The sequence below is a fragment of the Euprymna scolopes genome, chromosome 18 (genome assembly GCF_053919585.1).
Source record: "Euprymna scolopes isolate OS-2025 chromosome 18, ASM5391958v1, whole genome shotgun sequence".
In the NCBI taxonomy this organism is placed as follows: Eukaryota; Metazoa; Mollusca; class Cephalopoda; order Sepiida; family Sepiolidae; genus Euprymna; species Euprymna scolopes.
In genome coordinates, this window is record NC_136499.1 from 87,382,970 (window position 1) to 87,403,447 (window position 20,478).

The 20,478-nt window shown below is 34.7% G+C and overlaps 1 protein-coding gene across 1 annotated transcript in view; it reads left to right on the plus strand.

Moving 5' to 3' along the window:
• The first annotated feature begins 228 nt into the window (after positions 1 to 228).
• LOC145297683 (putative serine protease F56F10.1) overlaps positions 229 to 20,478 on the plus strand; it is a 121,049-nt gene continuing 100,799 nt past the window's right edge. The window contains exons 1-3 of the mRNA XM_080143877.1: positions 229 to 1,198; positions 14,230 to 14,411; positions 19,822 to 19,958. Coding sequence (XP_080000003.1) covers positions 962 to 1,198; positions 14,230 to 14,411; positions 19,822 to 19,958 — 556 coding nt within the window. The 5' untranslated portion in view covers positions 229 to 961. The remainder of the gene's footprint in view (positions 1,199 to 14,229; positions 14,412 to 19,821; positions 19,959 to 20,478) is intronic.

Genomic DNA, 20,478 nt, shown 5'->3' on the forward strand with positions numbered 1-20,478 from the left:
AGATAAGAATTTTTAATTTTTATATAAGAAATTTTTACATTTGCATTTATGGCTATTTTAAATGGTTTAATCCGGAGGGTGGATGTGGTATTATGGTGGTGTAAGTTTGAGGGAAGTTGACAATTCGTTAAGCTGAATGATATTGATGATTTAAATGTGAATATGAAGCTAAGAATAAGTTAACTTAGAAAAAAAAAAAAAAAATTCGGATCATTATATCTAATTATTCATTTTAATCTGGAGGTTTCAGTGTGGTTGTAGCGCAAATGATGAGAGAGATCTTACCACACAAAGTGAAATCGCTTGATATGCAGATCATGTGCAGACTGCAGATGTTGTCCGAATCCCGAATCGACTGAAGAAAACATTACATTATTGAACATGCTCCGTCTCTGTCAACCTGTCGATGGGTGGAATATCCACACCTTAAGAAGACGCATTCACCAAAACCGAATCTACATTTTCTGGCAGTATTCCTACCTTCTTGATTGAACTACATAAACTTATCGAAGAAACAATAGATTCATTATTACACACAATGGAGAACAGCCTTCTGCTTAGGTGACTGACTGAGTATCATCTTTTCTATCATCGATCAGCAAAGGAGAACTCTTTCTAGACTGTGACAATTTAAATTTTATTCCAATTAAGAGTGTCCCTTTTTGGGAAGCTGGAGTTTTCCCACATTTAAAACGGACCGTGTATCTAACTTTGCACTTGTGGGGAAGCAGATAAATTGGGATAGACAACAAATAAAGAAGAAAAACGTCTGCAGAAAACTAAATAATTAATCAAGGGGGAATGACTGTAAACAAAATAGTAGTGAAATATTAGTTATCTCCCTTGAAGCTAAAATTTAAAACAATGCAATGATCATGTGACGGTATTTTTTTGCTTCTGGTATTTATAAAACGTCCGCTATTTGCTTCACTTCATTCGCGAATTTGAAATAGTCGCAATTATGGCTAACGCTTCGGGTATTTATGAAAAGATGATGATGACGATGATGTTGTTAGCTTTTCAGTGTTTGGTAAGTGAAGCTTTTCTACCTCGGATGATTCGGGGTCGCCCGACTGGCGGGATGCTGAGAGGACCTATCATGCGGAACTATTTCAACAATGATACTGTCGAAAACGAACTCTGGTTTATCCAAAAACTAGACCATTTCACACCTTCTGATCGCCGGACATGGAAACAGGTGACCACATTTTCTATATCGTTTGATATATTTTTTAAAAATTTGTAGGCGTCACGGAATAGGGTCGCATCTTTTTTTGGTCGACTTTTTAAAATCCCCACCCAAATCTGCAACAACTCCAAAACCTTTGATATAATTCTTCATTACAACATTTAAAGCACTGTTATTGAAAGAAAAAAAGTGTTTATTCATTAAATGGGGTTAGATTTGCTAAATATATGTTCCATTTATAGTCGGTGCAAAATCCCTTTTTCACCCATTAAAACGTTTCCGCTACTTTTAACTAGAAATTAGGGATTTCAGTTACATTAGCTATGAAATTTATTTGGCTAGAAACAAAGTGTGGTATCTGTTCTGATTTCATCTTTTCTGTACTTAGTGAAAGAGAAACCTTACTGAACTGACTCCCAATCCAGAGTGCCCCCAGTTGGAGAGCTGGATTTCCCCCATTAAAAACGGGCTTTGTGTCTAATCTTGTCCTCGTGGGGAGGCAATTAAGTAGCAGCTATAAAGTATGTTTACCTGACTCTCACACCGGAAAAAAGTTAGACACAAGGTCAATTTATTGTGTAAATCTAGCTATCCTAAAAATTCTGAACATGAACATAATTTTTCATGGTCGACCCCATCGGCATTACTTGGTCTCAGGCGATCGACAATAACCAAATCTTCTATACCAGAGGGAGGAGGTAATGTTTATGATAATAGCGTTTTAAAATCGACTATAATCTGCCTTTTTAGCACCCTTCTATTTACACACCTCCTAAAAAAAAAAATGATGCGACCGCTAATATGTGTTTCCTTAAAATCTAAAAAAAAATGATGTGACCGCTAATATGTGTTTCCTTAAAATTTGGATCTTGGACGTTTTTACCAGCTATTATTTTTCAAGCTATTACAACTGGCAAAAAAACAAAACAAAAAAAACAAAAACAAAAAAAAAAACTACCAGACCAAGCCAGATTATTTCACAAGCAATTTTTAAATAAGCAATTCATTTATTAAATAATAAGGCAAAATCGAAATTTTGGATAATTTTAAATGTAAAAAGATATAAAAAATATATATTATTCAAAATTTTAAAAGAATATTGAAAAAAAAGTTTAAGTACATTTTGAAATTTTTTTGTTTGAACATGCATGTGACTATGGATTGCGATCCGCCGCAGTTGCTTATTCAAATTGGCACTTTGAATAAGCACTTGATGCACGTGACGAGAAGAAAACAAAAACAAGTGTGTGTTTTATTTTACTTTTTTATATTAAAGACGGCATTTTTAACAATAGTCGACAAGACTAAACTTTTTAGATGTTTACATTTTCGGCAATATCCCAGCAACAACTCACATCTCTTGTTAAATGTTATTGTTATGCGCCATATCATGATAATTAAGTATATAATTAAATAAAAACAAACTAATGTTTATCTAATTGTTGTAATATGTGTATAGAACATATTATATAGGTAATTTTAATTAATAGAAAAATCTTTAACGTGATTTATTTAGGGGGAGGGCAGATCTTTTAGTTATTTCACTCCACCCATGTCTCTTTGTACATGCAAAATGAATAGCCGCTGTTCAAAATGTATAAACTTAAAAATTCACCAAAAATCAGGAAATTAACCAATTTTAATGAAAATTTCAGTATTTATTAAATAATGATGACGGAATATAATGAATCCATTATTTTAATTTTAATCTTAGTGGAAATGTATTATTTTGTTTAAACAAAAAATACCTTTACTAAAGTTATGGTTTTCAGTAGTAAAAAATATGTATGAATTTATTTTTGCTTTTTTTTATGAAAATAAAGCATCATAAATTGTAACAATAATAATAAATAATTTTTGCAGGAACATTATGAAAAAAGCCTCTAAAGCCCGTATTAATGAAATTGATATAACTCAAAGAAAAATTAATTTCTCGAACTAACACTATTATCATTAGGCACCTCCAGAATTCACCAGAGAATAAATTCCTCCCTCCCCTATATGTAACACAATGTAACTTTATTATAAGTTAATATTGCCAATATAACTTTTGTTCCATTTAAAAGAAGGGTAAAATAAACTAATAATAATTAAAAAAAATTTTTTCATCATATGAAAATAATTAAAATGTGAGACGAAAATCGTGTTTACATAAAAATTAAATCGTGTTTACCTAAAAATTAAAATTAAAATAACGTTCCCATGTAGTAAGTATTCCGAATGTGAAAACATACCTATGTTTAATAAATCTAGAAAAAAATCAACTAATGGTCAGATTTTTGTAAACATTTTTTATACTTATCCATTTTAGAATGAAAGTACATATAAAATGCAGTTTCCGTAAAATATATGAAGGGAAATATTGTTTTAGTGCGTGTTCCCCCTTCCAATATTTATTTTTTCGAAATTTGAACAAAATATATTTAAATTGATCGAAATTTCTATTTATTATGAAATAGAAGAGTTCAAATAAGTAAAAAATATTTAGTTTTTAAAAGCTTAATTACACGTATTGAACAAAAACTTACGTTGAAGTTGCAAATTGAAAAATTGATATAAATTTAATATTATGTTTTTTTTTAAATAGCATTTTTTCTAATTAATATATACTATTATCAGTTGAATTGCCAAGAAAAAGAAACTCCCTAAAAATTGATTCGTTACAACATAGATTTTTAATTAATGGTGTTTAAATTTTTTTTTAAATAATAAGTTATAATATAAACCTGACTATTGCCAGCTATTTTATCACCAGATTAAAACCGATTGAAAAATAGAAAACTACGATTTCTAGTTTCTCTTTTTACAAAATAAAGTATAGAAACCAATAATTAACCAAATGAACACTCATACATATTTAGTAAAACCTTATTTCATATTTAATATACAAATGTTTATAATATCATTAATCATTAAACTGTGTAAATCTTAAAACCTAACAAAATTATAAACAAGATCAATTATTAATTGCAGTTTGAAGAAGATAAACAAATGTTTTAAAAAATCATTAAGTTGCTTTTGCTGTTCCATACTTTGTATAGTTAACACAAGTCTGATGTGCTCCGTTCTTTACAATCGTTTGGCAGTACCTATTATCATTGAATTAAGCATTGTTTATATTTTCACCCACAAAAATTATAATTGCAAAAAATATTTCCTCTTTTTTTTTTTAGATTACATTTTTAGTGTAATTTTTATTTGCAAAATTCTAATATTTTCTTTGCCTGAATGATGTGTAATCTTCAGCTTAACATAATTTTTCTATAATCTTAAAAAAAATGTTTTTTTAATTTAAAAGTAGGAAAACAGAGAAATAATTTGATTAAAAATGGTAAAAATTATACAAACGTTCACGATAGAAATGTACGGATGCAAGGCTGAGGTGGGGGTGGGCAGGCGGTTTTGTACTCCCTCCAACCACATGACGTCATTTTCAGAGAGCTTTTGGATTTTCTTCCGTAGAACCCATGCTAGATGAATATTCATTTGTTTGGATTGTGCAAAGTCAGAATCTCTCACTTTTGGGGGATAATTGAGCTTTTTTTTTTTTTTGTACAAATAAGGTGGGTTTTTTTATTATTTAATTCGATAGCTTAGGACCTTACTTTACTAATTATCTTTGAAATAGTTCCAGAAAACTAATATTTATCTGTCAAGGAATTTTTACAGTGAATTTATTTAACTTCAAAATTTAGCTGAACTTGTCAATTTCTGAATGTCGCTGTAAAAACATTTTTCATTATAACTTTATTTTTCATGTGGAAAATATTTTTTTCCTTTTGAAAATTAACCTTAGGCTTTAATTTTTCAAATACAATAAAAAAAAAACCGTTTCCAGTGCCCACTGACGTTCAGCTACCCGTTTCCAGTGCCCGTCGGTGTCCAATATCCCTGTCGACATCTGGCTACCAGTTTCCAGCATCAGACCCCATCTATACAACTCAAATCAACCTGAGGCATATTATCCTACCTCAGAAATTCAATAATTCCAACATCGCGAGATACCTGTTCTTGCTATGCTCATCCTGATACACGATCTCCAATGCCATTCATTTTATCTTTTTTCTTGGTAAAAATAAAACACGATCGACATCGTCTTTGATCAATCATCTGTGCTTGTTATTTCTCCTTGCTATTGGTGTTACTTCCTTGCCTTGTGTCTACTTTATTAGACGTATGGTTGATTGGCACCATCCACCTTGCAACAATGTAGTACAAATGCAAGGTGACATGTTTTACATTTTTAAGACTTATCATCCCCACCATTAAGCATATTTTGGGGTTCTTATGGTTTGTAACTGGCTTTTTTCCTGATCATTTTCATACTATATAGTCATTTTGAATGTAGTTGAGGAGACGTTTGCATTGTGATTTATACAGTAATTCAATGTATTCAAGTACTTCTTTGCTAGCTATTAAATATGTTACTTTAGAATTCAAAGTGCAGTAGATGGGATGGAGTCTAAATAAATTGGTATCATCATCATCATCATTGGTTTAATGTCTGTTTTACATGTTGACATATGTTGAACAGCTTTTAGAAATGGACTTCTAAAATAACCTATTTCTAGCCAGGTCTTTATTTTCCCTCTTTCTCTCATATCCATCCTTATCACTTCTTATATATAAAAATCACACTGGTTCTCATTAGATCACTAAATTTAAGCAACATTGAACCTGGTCGGTATTAGATGGGTGACTATTTGGGAATAACAGGTGCTGTATGTAAGAGGACGTAGACACCTCTATGCAAGAACTGCAAAACTAAAAAAAAAAAAACACCGTCATCTCCCTTGACAAGGATATACAAGTGACTGGGGATCGCTTGTGAATTTGATATTTCCATGAAACTTCAGGGAAAACCGGTTCAACCCACCTCGAGTTAGTGCCACTTTGTTTTAATTTTTGGTTTCCTCGGCTTTCTCCTAAGAGTTGATGCAACTACCTCGATTGTTCAATATCTACTAACCCAAGAACTCCCATCCATTCTTTCGGTGTGGTCACACCATGAAAGTTCCTTGTTCTGCACACATCTTCCTGTTTACTGTTTGGATTTAATATTCCTCTGAGCTCATCAGATCTAAGCTTGTCTTTAAAACTCACATTTACACATCCATAGTATCATTCTCATATTATTTCTATCCATGTAGTGCATGGCTTCAACTCTCACTGACCAAGTTTCACTTCCATACACTGCATACACATACTTTTTTCAGCCAATTCAACAATAACATTCTGCTGATTAGTAATGACACAAGTTCTCTGAACTTACTCCATCCACTCCTAACTCTTGCAATGACACTAGCATCTGCTCTACCATGTGCTCCAATGGTATCACCAATTTTGTAAAATTTCTTGGCAATATTAATAGCTTCATTTAAATATACTTTCTCCACACCTGAGTTCTCATCCATCTTTATTGTCTGACACTTTTTTGCACACAAATTTGTTATTACATCATCACCTACAATTCCGCTTCATTTCTGTTGTTCTCAATGCTTATAAGTATCACAAAACATTGGTATGTTTATATAAAATATATTTACAGACCTCGAAGCATCATCATCATCATCATTAATTTAATTTTTGGGTACTTATTGTTTATTTTATTGTATTCTTTATAGCTTTCATGATGTATAGGTAATTTTGTTTGTGGAGTTCATTTGAGACAGCTCATACGGCTAACCAAAGTAACTTGATGTTTTATAATTACTTATACACCATTTCTACTTATGTTAATAAAGGCAACTTTTTCATGTGGTAATAGAATGGAAGGGCAGAGAAAAAAGTGGCCATAGTTAGCATGTACCTGCTGTAAGGAAATAGTGGCACACGAACCTAAAACGATTTGAGTATGAAGTGAGCGTGATTATGTAAATTAAGGTGTGTACTGAGAGTTCAAAATGGCTGCAGATGATTCTTTTTGCTCAGAAGTTGTTTTGAATACCACATTGTTCATGTATGTTTTCTTCTGCTGTCATTTATCCTTGTTGGTGGTGTAAAGAAGTACTGCTCCTGCTAATATTAAGAGCAAACATCTTTGTTGTGAGTGAAGCAACAGAAATAATCCGACATGAGCATGTTCATTGCAGTTTCTGAGCTGTTTTTACAATTATTGACTTTCGTTTGTTACTTTTACACCTTTGGCTTGATTAACAAAAGTGACGTATTGCATTGACAGAACCTTTCGTTTTTCCCTCATCTTTGTTACCAGACTTTAGATGGAATTGGCTTTGTATAAATGAATACTGTTTTTGCAAGTTATCAATCTGATCAAGTTAAACCCTAGGGCCAGATTATGTAGTGTGCACCGTTGTATGTATAAGATGAGGAAATTTTGTGTTTCTGTACAATAACTTGTGTGAAAAACAAAGATGTGAAAGAAAGATGAAAACAAGAGTAATGAAATGATGCAACACATATTTACAAGTTGTGAAAGATTGTATTCATGAATGAATCATGTTTTTAGTTGTCAGTTTGAAAATAAAATTGTCATGCTCAAAAGAAATGAGTCAATGTAAAAAGTGCATGTGTGGTTATATGTTTGCTTTCTTTTGTGTGTATGTGTGGCATCTATGTAAGGAAGATAAGTTTTCATTATTTTCTTCCTTCAATTACATAGTGGAAAGGAGATCTCTGTCGAAGGCGATTTGCATCATTTCTTTTGATTTTCTGTGAATGCTCCTGTTTGACTGTGCTACCATCGGGTTGTTGCATTCTTTTTATCTGAAAACATTTTTTGTTTTTGTTTGAAGACTCTGTGCAAAAATGCATATATTTTTTTAAAAACGTCTGACTTCTCGGCCAATGGAAACTGACCTTAAATAAATAAAGATAATACCTTTATGACATACTTGCTTCCCGGCATTTCCCAGGAATCTTTACACTAATTTTTTTACTTATTGAACCCACTTCCACCTCGACTCTGACTTGTTAATAAAATTGTCATATTTTTAGAAAGATAAAACAATAAAGAATTTTATGTAAATAAAAAAAAATCAATTTGTAATAAAAATTCTATAATTTATCACATCTGGAAATGATGAATTGGTAAATTTTTTTTTTTTTTTTTTTTCAATTATTTGAAATAGTTTTACGAAGTTGGAAGTAAAAAAGCAAAAGAAAAACAAAGAGTAAAAACTTTATTATTTAACAACTAATTTCAGTTGCAAAAACAATATTTTTGGAGCATATTTCCTACTTTGACCAGTCAAGTTTTTGTCAGTTTTTATAAACAAACTGAGAATATCCAACCGTGGTGTTAATAATTACTATTATACAATTGTTAGTGTGTGTGTGTGTGTGTGTGTGTGTGTGTGTGTGTGTGCATACAAATTACTTTCATTTGTGTTTCATTCATTACCCCTCCCCCACCCTGAATGTTAATTCTAAAATTATATAAGTTTTAATAATTCAGTAAATTAACAAGTGGGTTTGCATCATTTTTTTTACAATAATATTGTGGAATTTATATGCATGCTGGACATTCAAAAACTGAAGAAAAAAAACGAAAGTATTTTTAAAATGTTTTTATTTATAACAAATTAGACACAACTAAGAAGCATTCAATGATTGTGCCTGAGTTTTGGGAAATTTGTGATAAAATTTATGGAGAAAATAAGTGTTTTAATATCGAGAATAATGAAAAAAAAAGGCATATTTTTCACTTGAAACTATTTGAAATAACATATGATTAAATTATGTGTTTTGTTTTTGTCATTTGTAATTGAATTCCCAGAAAATAATGGATGCCTCTGCAAGTATATTTTATATTCCAGAGATATATTTCTTTGAAATCTCTAGAAATAAATTTTTTATTATCATGTATATTAATTTTGATTTTATTGTAATACTGGTGACTGGCGTTGCCCGAGTGTTTGGAGGTGTATGCTCAGCAAAAAAAAAAAAAGTGGTAGTAGGCAGGCAGGCTCGAAATGCGAAGGAGGAAAAGAATGTAAAAAAAACGTGATGTCTTTGCTGTTGCGCCCATCGCCAAACCGGAAGTGGCGAAGGTTTAAATTAGTCAATCAAAAAGAGGGGATGACTTTCAAAAATATTGGCGAAAAAAAGCGACCCCTCCTTGTAGAAAAGTGGACAGTTAAGGGTGAAGGAATTAATGTTTTTAGCCAATGTTTTCATATTTGCTGTCCGAAGAGTCGAACTTCAAAATGATACCAATCTTGTGAAAATCCGTCGCCTCTGTCGAAAGTTTTAGACATACATACATACATACATACATACATACATTTAAACAGACAGATGAGATTTATATTATAGACTAGCCTGGTTGCCCGGGTGTTTGGAGGTGTGTTTTGAGAACAAAAAAAAAAATGGAAGTTGGCATTGGCAGGCAGATTTGAACTCGTACCACGAAGGAGGTAAAGAATATGACAAAAAGCAAAAAAATGTGACGTCCTAGCTGTTGTATCCATCGCCAAACCGGAAGTGACATAGGTTTAAATTAAGGCTAGACAATCGAAAAGAATTTGGTATGAAGGGTTACCCCTACATTGACCAAGATCTTATATGTGGGGTTGCCCCCACATATAAGATCTTTGCTTTCAGTATCTGCCGAATCAAATACTACACTTTGATCTTGTCACCTGGGCCACAGAGGACCGGGAACATTGTGTGTATATTTGCTCCCTCACCGAGTAAATAAGGCACAAGGCCGATTTCTAATGGGAGGGGTGAAGGGGAAATGGGGACCAACTCCCCGGAGAGTAGGGGAGCTGGATAGTGACAATTGGTATGAAGGGTTGCCCCTACATTGACCGAAGGGGAAATGGGGACCAACTCCTCGGGGAGTAGGGGAGCGTGATAATGACAATTGGTATGAAGGGTTGCCCCTACGTTGACCAAGGTCTTATATGTGGGGTTGCTCCCACATATGGTCTTTGCTTGCAGTATCTATGTAAACAGATACTACACTTTGATCTTGTCACTGGGCCATGAAGGGACCGGAACATTGTGTATTCATTTGCTCCCCCACTGAGCAAATTAGGCACAAGGCCGATTTTTAATGTGAGGAGTGAAGAGGAAATGGGGACCAGCTCCTCGGGGAGTAGGGGAGCCGGACAGCGACAACTGGCATGAAGGGCTGCCTCACATTGATCAAGGTCTTACATGTGGGACTGCCCCCACATATGGTCCCCGCCTGTAGCACCTGTCAGAACAGACACCACACCGCGATCCTGTCACCCGGGCCATGGACGGCCGGGAACGGTGTGTATTTATTTGCTTCCCCACTGAGCAAATTAGGCACAAGGCCGTTTTTTAATGTGGAGAGAAAGGAAGGGGGGAGGGAAAAGGGGACCAGCTCCCGATGGGTGGGAAATGGGGGCTGGATAGTGACAATTGGTATGAAGGGTTGCCCCTACATTGACTAAGGTCTGATATGTGGGCTTACCCCCACATATGTTCTTTGCTTGCAGTATCTGTCAGAACAGATACTACGCTTTGAGATATTAAATCTTTTATTCAGGCAAAAAATGAACATGAACAAAAAACTTAGGCACAAGGCCAACTCAAAAGGGGGGCAGATGTGGGTCGTTGGTCATCCTTGTCACTTTAGAACTAAACAAAAGTTTCTAGCTAGAATCTTCTTTCACCATAATACCACATTCGCCCTTTCGTACTTGGGGACGTCCTGCTTGGCACCCAATTGTTTAAAATATTTTTTATTTCCATGTAAAAACAAAGAAGATAACAACAATGATGATATGATAATTCATTTGTGTTGAGGGCAGGGGAAGAAAAAATAGAAAAGTGGTTAGTAGGACCCTCCCAACCCCATCTAGTTGATAGACCGTCTGTTCCACTTTGATTTGTAAAGGAACCTGAGCTCCTGCAGGCTGGTCTCTAAGTGGGGATGCTCTATAGATGGGACGAAATGGAGAAAAGAAAATTTTGTGGGTGGGGGATGGGGAGTTAGTGATTGATTTCTTTCTCTCCAAGATGGGTGAAATTTAGAGTGAGGGGTGAAAAGAAAAATGGCAGATAGGAGGGGATGGGGATCTTGGAGGCTTCCTAGTTGGGGAGGAATGAAGCATTCACTCGGCTAGCTAAGAGGCTGAAACTGGATTATGCTTGACGGAACTGCGCGTTCCACACCTAGGCAGGGAACACATATTCAAACTTGGCTCCTTTTCGTACACATAGACTGTATCCATCTTCTGTCAAATGCCGCACGATGCAGCCTTCTTCTATGACATCTGATCTTCACCTGTAGTTGGAGTTTAAAGAAAGCGATCAGATCCTGATCAGAAAGACAACACCCCCCGGCCACCCTGCAGACGCGACGTCCAAATCACCATTCTTGCCATGCCAGGATCGTAATGTAGACCATTTGTCTTTCCCGGTCCCACGGCGGTCTCACGATTGTCAACGACATTGGATACGGTAATCGGGCGAAGATGCTCGGGATCGATGCGAGCTGTCGCCTTGCTGACATATGACCAGTACTGACGGAGTTCGCGGCAATCGAAGAAAGCGCGATCAGTCGTTTCTACGGCCATTGTCCTGCAACGGGAACAAGTAGGCAACTCAAAAAACCCAGAACTGCATTGTATGTTGTTAAGTGGAAGTGCATTTCGGGCCAATCGCCAGGTCAGAGAGAACTCCAAATTGTTCAGATGACTCAAACCTGGCGCCCAACTCCACGCGGAGCGGATCTCACTCTGCTGACAACTCAAACACGCGCATAGCGGGTCGTCGGCGGCCCCCCCCTCACTGTGGAGCTCCCTATGGGTAGCAGTCACAAGGTCGCTGGACCTTAGTAGTCGTTTTAGCGTGGCTCAGCACTCTTTCAGGAAGGCTGAGTCTCCCCGCGGCCTGCGACGACTCTCAATAGCGGGGTCGAGAATGAGGTCGGGAAAGGCGGCAGTAATCGCGGGGTGCCACGGTTGATCTTCTTGAAGGTGGTGGCTTAGGAAGGCCAGCCTCTCGGTGTCTCGATGACACTTCAAGTCCGACATTCCCAAACCTCCTTCACACGAACATTGGAAGCAGACCTGTCTGCTCACACAGAGTGTCTTTCTTTGTCCCAAAGGAGTGAGAACAAGAGTTCAACAAGAGCTTTTAGGTGTTGTGCAGGCAGAGGACATACCGCCAGTCGGCAAAGGATGAGAGGGAAAACGTATGTGGCTCATGCCTCAGCTCTACTCTTTAAGGAAAGTTTCCTAGGAAGTCACACGCTGACCGCAACCTCCACCTTTGACCGTACCTCCGACCAATTCTTATCAAGCTGGAGACCCGGTCCGAACCACACGCCAAGGATCTGAACCGGGCCATCCGCCCAGCTGAAGAGCGCTGGGAGGTTTGTGTTGCCACTTCAGGTGCCCAACCGCAGTCTGACAGACTTACTGCGGTTTATCTTGGCCCCCCCCCATGATTCTTTCATACTGTGCAAGCGCCTCCGAGACGATCTCGATGTCTCTGAAGCTCAACACGAAGACTGTGATATTATTGGCGAACGCGAATACCTTGGAAGCTGAGCCACCATGCAGAGCCATTCCACGCAGGGCCGAATTTGCTTCCCCACGTCTCAGTTTGCAGAGCAGGGACTCCAAGGCCAGGATGTAAAGCAGGGGCGACAGCAGACAACTCTGACGAACCGATCGAGAGATAACAAAGGGTTTCAAGTGCTTTCCGTTGGCATGACAGCCGTGGGCTGTCGATACATCACAGAGATCCACTTGCAGAAGCCCAGTTTAAAACTGGTGGCTTCTAAGACAGATGCTAGGAAACGATGGTCGACCCTATCGAACGCTTTGGACTATCTTGTCACCCAGGCCATGGAGGGCTGGGAACGGTGCCTTAGCTTTGAATTAGTTTCGGTTTTATACCAAAAAGCTGAACGAACACAAGACGGGCTGAAATAGAAATAATTTTGTAAAAATCACTGTAAATAAATCTAGACGCAACGCGCGTTCGCAAATCATATATATTATGATCTAGGGGCTATATAAACAGTTCTAAGCGATAGTAACCCCCGGGACCGTCAGCGAAAAAAGCCTTTTCGAGACATACAAAAAATGTGCGTGCACATTTGCCTTTTATATATATAGATGTGAAATCAGCATTGTCAAACATAACGTATCATCTTTTATATTAGAAGAATTTTCCCTATTTCTTTAACATCAATAGCTTTGCTAACAAAAGATACATAAATAAATCTGTTAAGGCAATTATTTTTGGCAAATATTGGTATGTGTTCTTAACAAAATGACATTTTCAATCTATTTTAGCAAATGTCATGTTTAATCTGATCAAGTTTTTAATTTGATTACATAGAAGAAGTGAGAGGAGTTATTCCTCTCACAGTTCTATGTCCTCTTCCTGCTACCAATGACACCATGAAGAAATCTAACTAGTCAATTTTCAAATTTCACTTCTAATAATCTCCCTTTCTCTCTTTTATTGATAAGCAGTTTCCGTCTGATGAACATTATTTGATCTATTGTCTAAGTTTCCACAATATGCTTTATAATCTGGTTAGTAATAATACTGGCACCATCGCAAATTGATAAGATGGCTACTAAGACGTGGTTCCAAGTTTTATTCCTGGTTGAGGATGCAAATCACAGCGAACTTTTAATTTAAAGTGAAAAAAAAAATGATTAACGTTTTTCCTCTTTTGCAAAAAAGATACAAAATACTATTTCTTTTGTTTTTTATTTTCAGTCAAAGAAATTCTTTTCCAGACACATAAAATATTAATGAAATTAAAACATCTCTTAAGCAACGCTGGATAGCACCAGCTAGTTACTAATATGATACTTACTATGTGTTAGTTTTTTTTTTTTAATTCCATATTTTGTCAGTTTTTATTTTCATTAATTCAAAATTCTCTTTTTTTTTTTTTTTTAATTTTTATTTCATTTGGAAGGATAATTCACGTATTTAGAAAATAATTAAATGAATCTGAATTTATAATGTATTTTCCTTTGATGATTAAATTAAATGTACGGTTTGTTTTGATGTTTTAAATTAAAAAATATAATAAAATCAAAATTTTTATCATTGACTTTTTTTTATAGCGCTATTTTATTAACACTGCCTTTTACAAACCTGGTGGCCCAATATTTTTGATGATTGGAGGTGAAGGAGAAGCAGATCCAATTTGGATGACGCATGGAGATTGGATAGAAAATGCCAAAAAATACAATGCATTCTGTATTCAAGTAGAACATCGATATTATGGAAAAAGTCATCCTACACCGTAAGTTAGTCTTAACTAATATATACACCAATATATATGTGTATGTGTTATTTATTTGCATAAATTATAAATATTCTGTGCTTGTATTGTTTTACAATTGAACACTTTGGTTGATTTTTTTCTACTCAAATGAGGCGCAGTTGATATAAAGAGATTTTGTCAATTTTAAAGTTTTTAAAAATCAAGTTTGAAATACACTAAAATATTATGATTGTTTATAGCTGTTTCAATGCAACAGTTTTATTTGAAGTACTAACTTTGAATCCTAAAATTATAAATGCTGATTGTTCCTAGAACATAGCAATCTATTTTCAAATAAGAAACATAAGTGCAAAACACATTCATGTTTCAAAAAGTTCAAAATTCCATCAAAAACAAACTCAATTTATAAGAAAAATCTTCCTCATAAAAGTCTCTGTAATTAACATCAACTAAAAATTAAAGTCTACATCAAAATACATAAAAATCTCGATTAAAGATTCCCAAGTACATATGAATGTCATATTGACTAAACTAGATTATAATAATCTTTTTTAGCCAAAAAACATTTGATCTTCATAATACATGAAACTTTGTGCTGACTGCAATCTAAACACCTGTTGTTCTGAGTGTGCGAAGAATGAGAACATCCCTGGATCAATTGGGTGTTTTATCTTATTGGAGAGTTGAGTAGTTGGTCCATGTGACACGTTCAGTACTTTCTTCATATGTGCCACTCTGACATTTACCTTGTGCAGCATTTTTTTTGTTTTTGTTTTTTTTATGCAGCTTCTTGATGAATTTTGCTGTTCAGGCACAGAATATCTGCTATGATTTTTTGGTGCTTGTGCAGTATATTTCAATTTCAAATAAATTCACTTTGTTTTTTTGTTTATTTTTACTTGGGAGTCACCATTTATCAAGACCTGAACGTCACTCAAGGATAAGCGTTAATGAATGTAACGTGGTAGCGTAGTAATCATTAATGGTGTAAATTGGGTTTTGATTATGGGGACAGTTCAACAAGAACTTGTTTACATTGGATTTGAAGGCTGCTATGTTGTATTTAACTGGGAAGCAGGCCAGCGAAACAGTCTTCTACAGGCAGGCAATTCATGAAATCTACATTTAGATTTCGGCACAGATAGAGAGTGGGGAAAATCTTATATAGTGGTTGTAGCTAGTCGGGTGTTTTTTGTGAAAGTTTGGCAAGGAGGGACCATAGATTGGAGCTCAGTCAAGCACTTGCCATGAAAATAACAATAGAGCATAGACAGACTCACGTCTTTTCTGTGGGAAAGAAGTTGCAGGGAAGAGAAAAGGGTATCACCTGCTGAATTTTGAAGCCAGTTTTGAACTCTATCGAGTTAGAATATGACATGCTGAGCAACCCCTGCCCAGTTGTAGCAACAGTACTCCATTTTACAAGGTTTTGATTAGCTTGGCAACATCACGCACATATATTTGTATATCACATAGCGTGTTTTCTGATACAGGAGGAAATATTGGAGGTTGGCGGCCTTGGTCACAAAAGGTAGAATTAGGCAAAGAGTTTGGCTTTGTCTGATGCTGACGAGATTACCTCATTTATAATAGTTGGGATAGAACACACGCTTCTGTTCAGGATTCTGTTTTCTATTTGCCAAAACTCGTGGGAACCAAGCGGCTGCTCAGCTACTTTGGACTTGATGGGCTGAGCATACAACTCTCTTGTGTTCTTTATTACTTTTTTACAGTCCTGAAAGTGGCTTTAGTCTCAGTACATCTATTACGTTGGAAGCAATGGAAAAAATGATTTCTGTGTGCAATGGCAGCAGCACATTCTGGAGAGAACCACGGCTGGCTGTTAGGTTTTTCTGGAATTTATTTGAGGGTATGAAACGGTCTATACCTACAATTAACCATTCTGTCAGGTCTGATACTATAAAGGACACATCCTTTTGAAACATGGAACTATGAATGATCTAAGAATGTGATTTGGGAGATTATTGATGAAGATTAGAAAGAGAGTTGGGCTCAGCATGGAACCTTGAGGGACGCCAGCGTTAATACTATGAGTTTCTGATTTCTGCCCAACAATGACTACTCTTATAAAACTATCAGAGAGAAAGGATTTAATAACTGAGAAGACATTTCCGACTATTCCATAGGTGGTGATCTTGTAAAATAGACCTTTATGTAATACTCTGTCAAAAACCTTTGATATGTCAGGAACTGTTGCTCTAGAAACAAAGCCCCCCATCAAGAGATTCACTAATCCTGTGTGATATAACAGTTAGTACATCAGCTGTAGATTTCACAGAATAGAAACCATATTGCATGTCACTGAGCAGGTTATTTTTGCTGAGGTAGTAGACCACTTCTCTTTTTATCACAGATTCCAGCAACTTACTCATGGTGCACAGGAGACTGATTGGTCTGTATTGAGAGGTAGATGACCAATCACTGGAATTTTTAAATACTGATGAAGTTTTCCACTTATGTAGTGATGAAGTAAAAATTTCAAAAATTATAAAAAATAATCAACTAAAAGATCTGCTAAAATTATTTTTAGACAAAAAAACCCCCAAAACATCATAGATATTAGTAATCCACCATTCTCCATTTTGAAACATGAAAGCAAAGGAAAATAATTATTTTATTAAAATCATAGACTGCAGTTCCCTCCTCTGGGTTTTAATAACTTTTAGCAACAATTCTGATAAAATTATAATTTTATGAATTTTAATTTATACTTGTAATCATTTGTCATAATTTTTGGAATTTTGACTAATTTCGACATGACACACAAGTATGTAATAATGTTTTTGCCTAAAATGCATTTATTAAAAATTCATTATACTGCACAAGCACCGATTTTTTTTTCTTTCTAATCACTGCTTCCACATCTTCATCTTATGGTCATCAAGGTATTCATGAAGGACTGAGTTGTAGCTAAGATTTTCAAATGTTTGAATCCAGCAAAAATTATGATATAGGTCACTCACTTTTTGGTGCTTTGCATTCGTCCATGTACTTCAGCTGTCAAACTCACAAGTAGTACACAGAAACAGCTGTCCATATAAAATACTTCAAATGATTCTGAAATGAATAAAAGATTAAATTCATCCTGAACTCTTTTTGAATTGTTCATTGTTTGAACATCACTAAATGTGATTGTGTCATAAAAATGTTGCCTATTTTTTCCAAGCTCGAAAAAAAATGTGACATTTTTCTGTCATTTTTGATCACATGGATACCGTAGTAGTAGTAGTAGTAGTAGTAGTAGTAGTAGTTATGATGTCACACTCAAGAGAGCTGAAATTACTTGATGATATTTCAGAGTTGAACCCTCCCTAAAAAAAAACAAGAATTGGTGGCATTATGAAGGTCATTACTGGAAAGGAACTGAGGGTACTAGTATACTGGGCAACCACAAGCTATATTAATGAGAAATCACTGGTAATAGTTGGCACAAAAACACCAAATAAACTTTAAGAAAAGAGTACTGGAAATCTGAGAGACATATTATCAGTCTGATTGCAGGGAAAGCTATTAACTTTTAGTGATGATCACTGATGTAATGGTGGCTGGTGTAATAATTCAAGATGAATAGTAGTAATCATCATCATCATCATCATATTTGGCTTAGCATCTGTTTTATATGTTGGCATGTATTGGATGGTTTTGAGAAATTTACTTTTTTTTTTACAAGGAAGTTACCACTTATCAAGGCCTGGAGGCCACTTGGGGATAAAGGTTATTGCGTGTACAGTAATCAATGGGACAATATCGTAATAGTTGCTAGTAATGGCGATCTGATAAAGTGTCTTACTTAAGGGGGCGATTCATCAGGAATTTGTTTATGTTGGACTTGAAGACATCTAAGTTGTAGTCAGATGGGAAACAGGCAAACGTGCACTTCTAAGAAAGAAGCTTTGTTCATGGAATCTACATTTTGATTTAGGCACAGGTAAAGAGTGGGGAAAATTACTGATAGTGGTTTCAGCTAGACGGGTGTTTTTCATGAAAGATTGGTGAGGGGAGACCAGAGATTGGAGCTCAGACGAGCACTTCCCATGGAACATATTTCATTCGCTTTATAAAAAAAGAGTTTATTCATATTTCTAGTAGACGAACATGATTATTTAGACACAAGAAATTCAGATAAATCCTAAAATACAATGATCTTTCCTCCATATACACTCAGAATCGAGATGATTTTTTTTTTTGCTAGATTATGTGTGAACAGCCTGGGTTATTTGAAGTTTTAACCTATTCCTAACCTATTCCTCCAATGGAAGTCAATTTTATTATACTAACGATTGTAAGAATTTTCTTTTTCAACTAAATGTAATAAAATTTTGTAATATGAACAAATAAATAAAATATGACGATATTGTAACTTTTTCTTGAACCAACCATTCGAGTAATTGTAAAGAAATTTTTTTCAACTACTTTAGTAAAATAAAGTTACCTCCTCTAGAACAATAAGTTAAAATCCCAAATAAATACGACCTGAAAAACAAACAACAAAAAAAATCACCGAAAAAAAAATCATTAAAAAAAAAATATTATTATTTAATGAGCGATTCTATTCGAACATAACTTTAACGTAAAATGATCCTCTTTTCCAGACCATTATAGTACATTTTTTGAAGAGCAATAAACAAAGTTATTTATTTAGCTCTGAACCCCAGTCACAAAGCCGTTAAACCAGTCATAATTACATGAAAAATAGACCCTTCTGACACCCAAATATATAAAACGCACTGGAGTTATCTTTTAAGTTAAAAAAAAAGAAAAAAGCACTGCCATAAAACACTAAAAAAAAATGTATTGTACATTAAATACATATTTGAAACCGATCATGCACTTTGGAACCTAATTGAATTTTACTTGCAATCAATTTTCCAGACTATTCACCTGTAATCGCTTAAAAAGCAGAATCTCATTTTTTTAGATGGGGGGGGGGGTTAGAGGGTATAAATCTACACTAACACCGACGGCGTATTTATTCTTTGCAACTTTTACAAACATTTTCAATATTTCTCATATTTTATACAATTGATTTTAATGTTTACTAAACTTACAAAAAATATCTCTACCATAGTCTTTCTCTCAGTCTCACTTTGTTCCATATTTTCCTTAATCTTTCCCTTCCTCTGAAGTCATCAAGCCTATCCTTCAGACTTTTACAGATCAATTCTCATATCATTTCTCTCCATGCAACACATATCTTCAGCCTTCATAGACCTGGTATCATTTCTATATATAATCACATTTGTCTGACAGAATGCTAACACTTTACTCATTAGTAATGGTAGAATGTCCCTGTACTTAACCCCATTAACTCTTAATTCTTTCAAATGCACTAGCACCAATCCTTCCTGTGCTTTAATTGATTCAAATAATTTAAAACATGTATTTTTTGTCTTTATTTTCATCCCAGGGACATGAGTACAGAAAACTTGAGATATTTAAGCAGTATGCAGGCTTTAGCAGATTTGGCTAATTTTCGTAAATTCATCACAAATCAATATGGTTTTACCAATAATAAATGGATCTCTTTTGGAGGATCTTATCCAGGTAAATGGCAGGTTTCATGTTGTTTGTTTTTTGTTTTCCCAGATGTTTTTAGAATTTATTATACAATCCATTCGCATTTGCTTTATTTCTTTTGAAATATATTCTGATTTGTTAAATATAATTTTTTTTTTCTAAACTTTCATGTCCATATTTTCTGATTTGTTAAATATAATTTTTTTTTTCCAAACTTTCATGTCCATATTTTCTCTTTCGTTTTTCTTCCAAATTTTTTTTACATGATGTGTTCACTGTATAATAATCGAATTCTCATTTAAAAGTGAAAGTAATTTTATGATTACTTATTTTGATACAAAATATAACATTCTATAATAGTCAATAATAGTCAAGAAACAATAAAAAGTATCTGGGAATTGAAATTCATTCACTACGTTAATCTAACAAAGGTTAAGAAACATGTTTTAGATTTCCTTTATAGATACACATGATATATATATATATATATATATATATATATATATATATATATATATATATATATGAGAGAGAGAGAGAGAGAAAT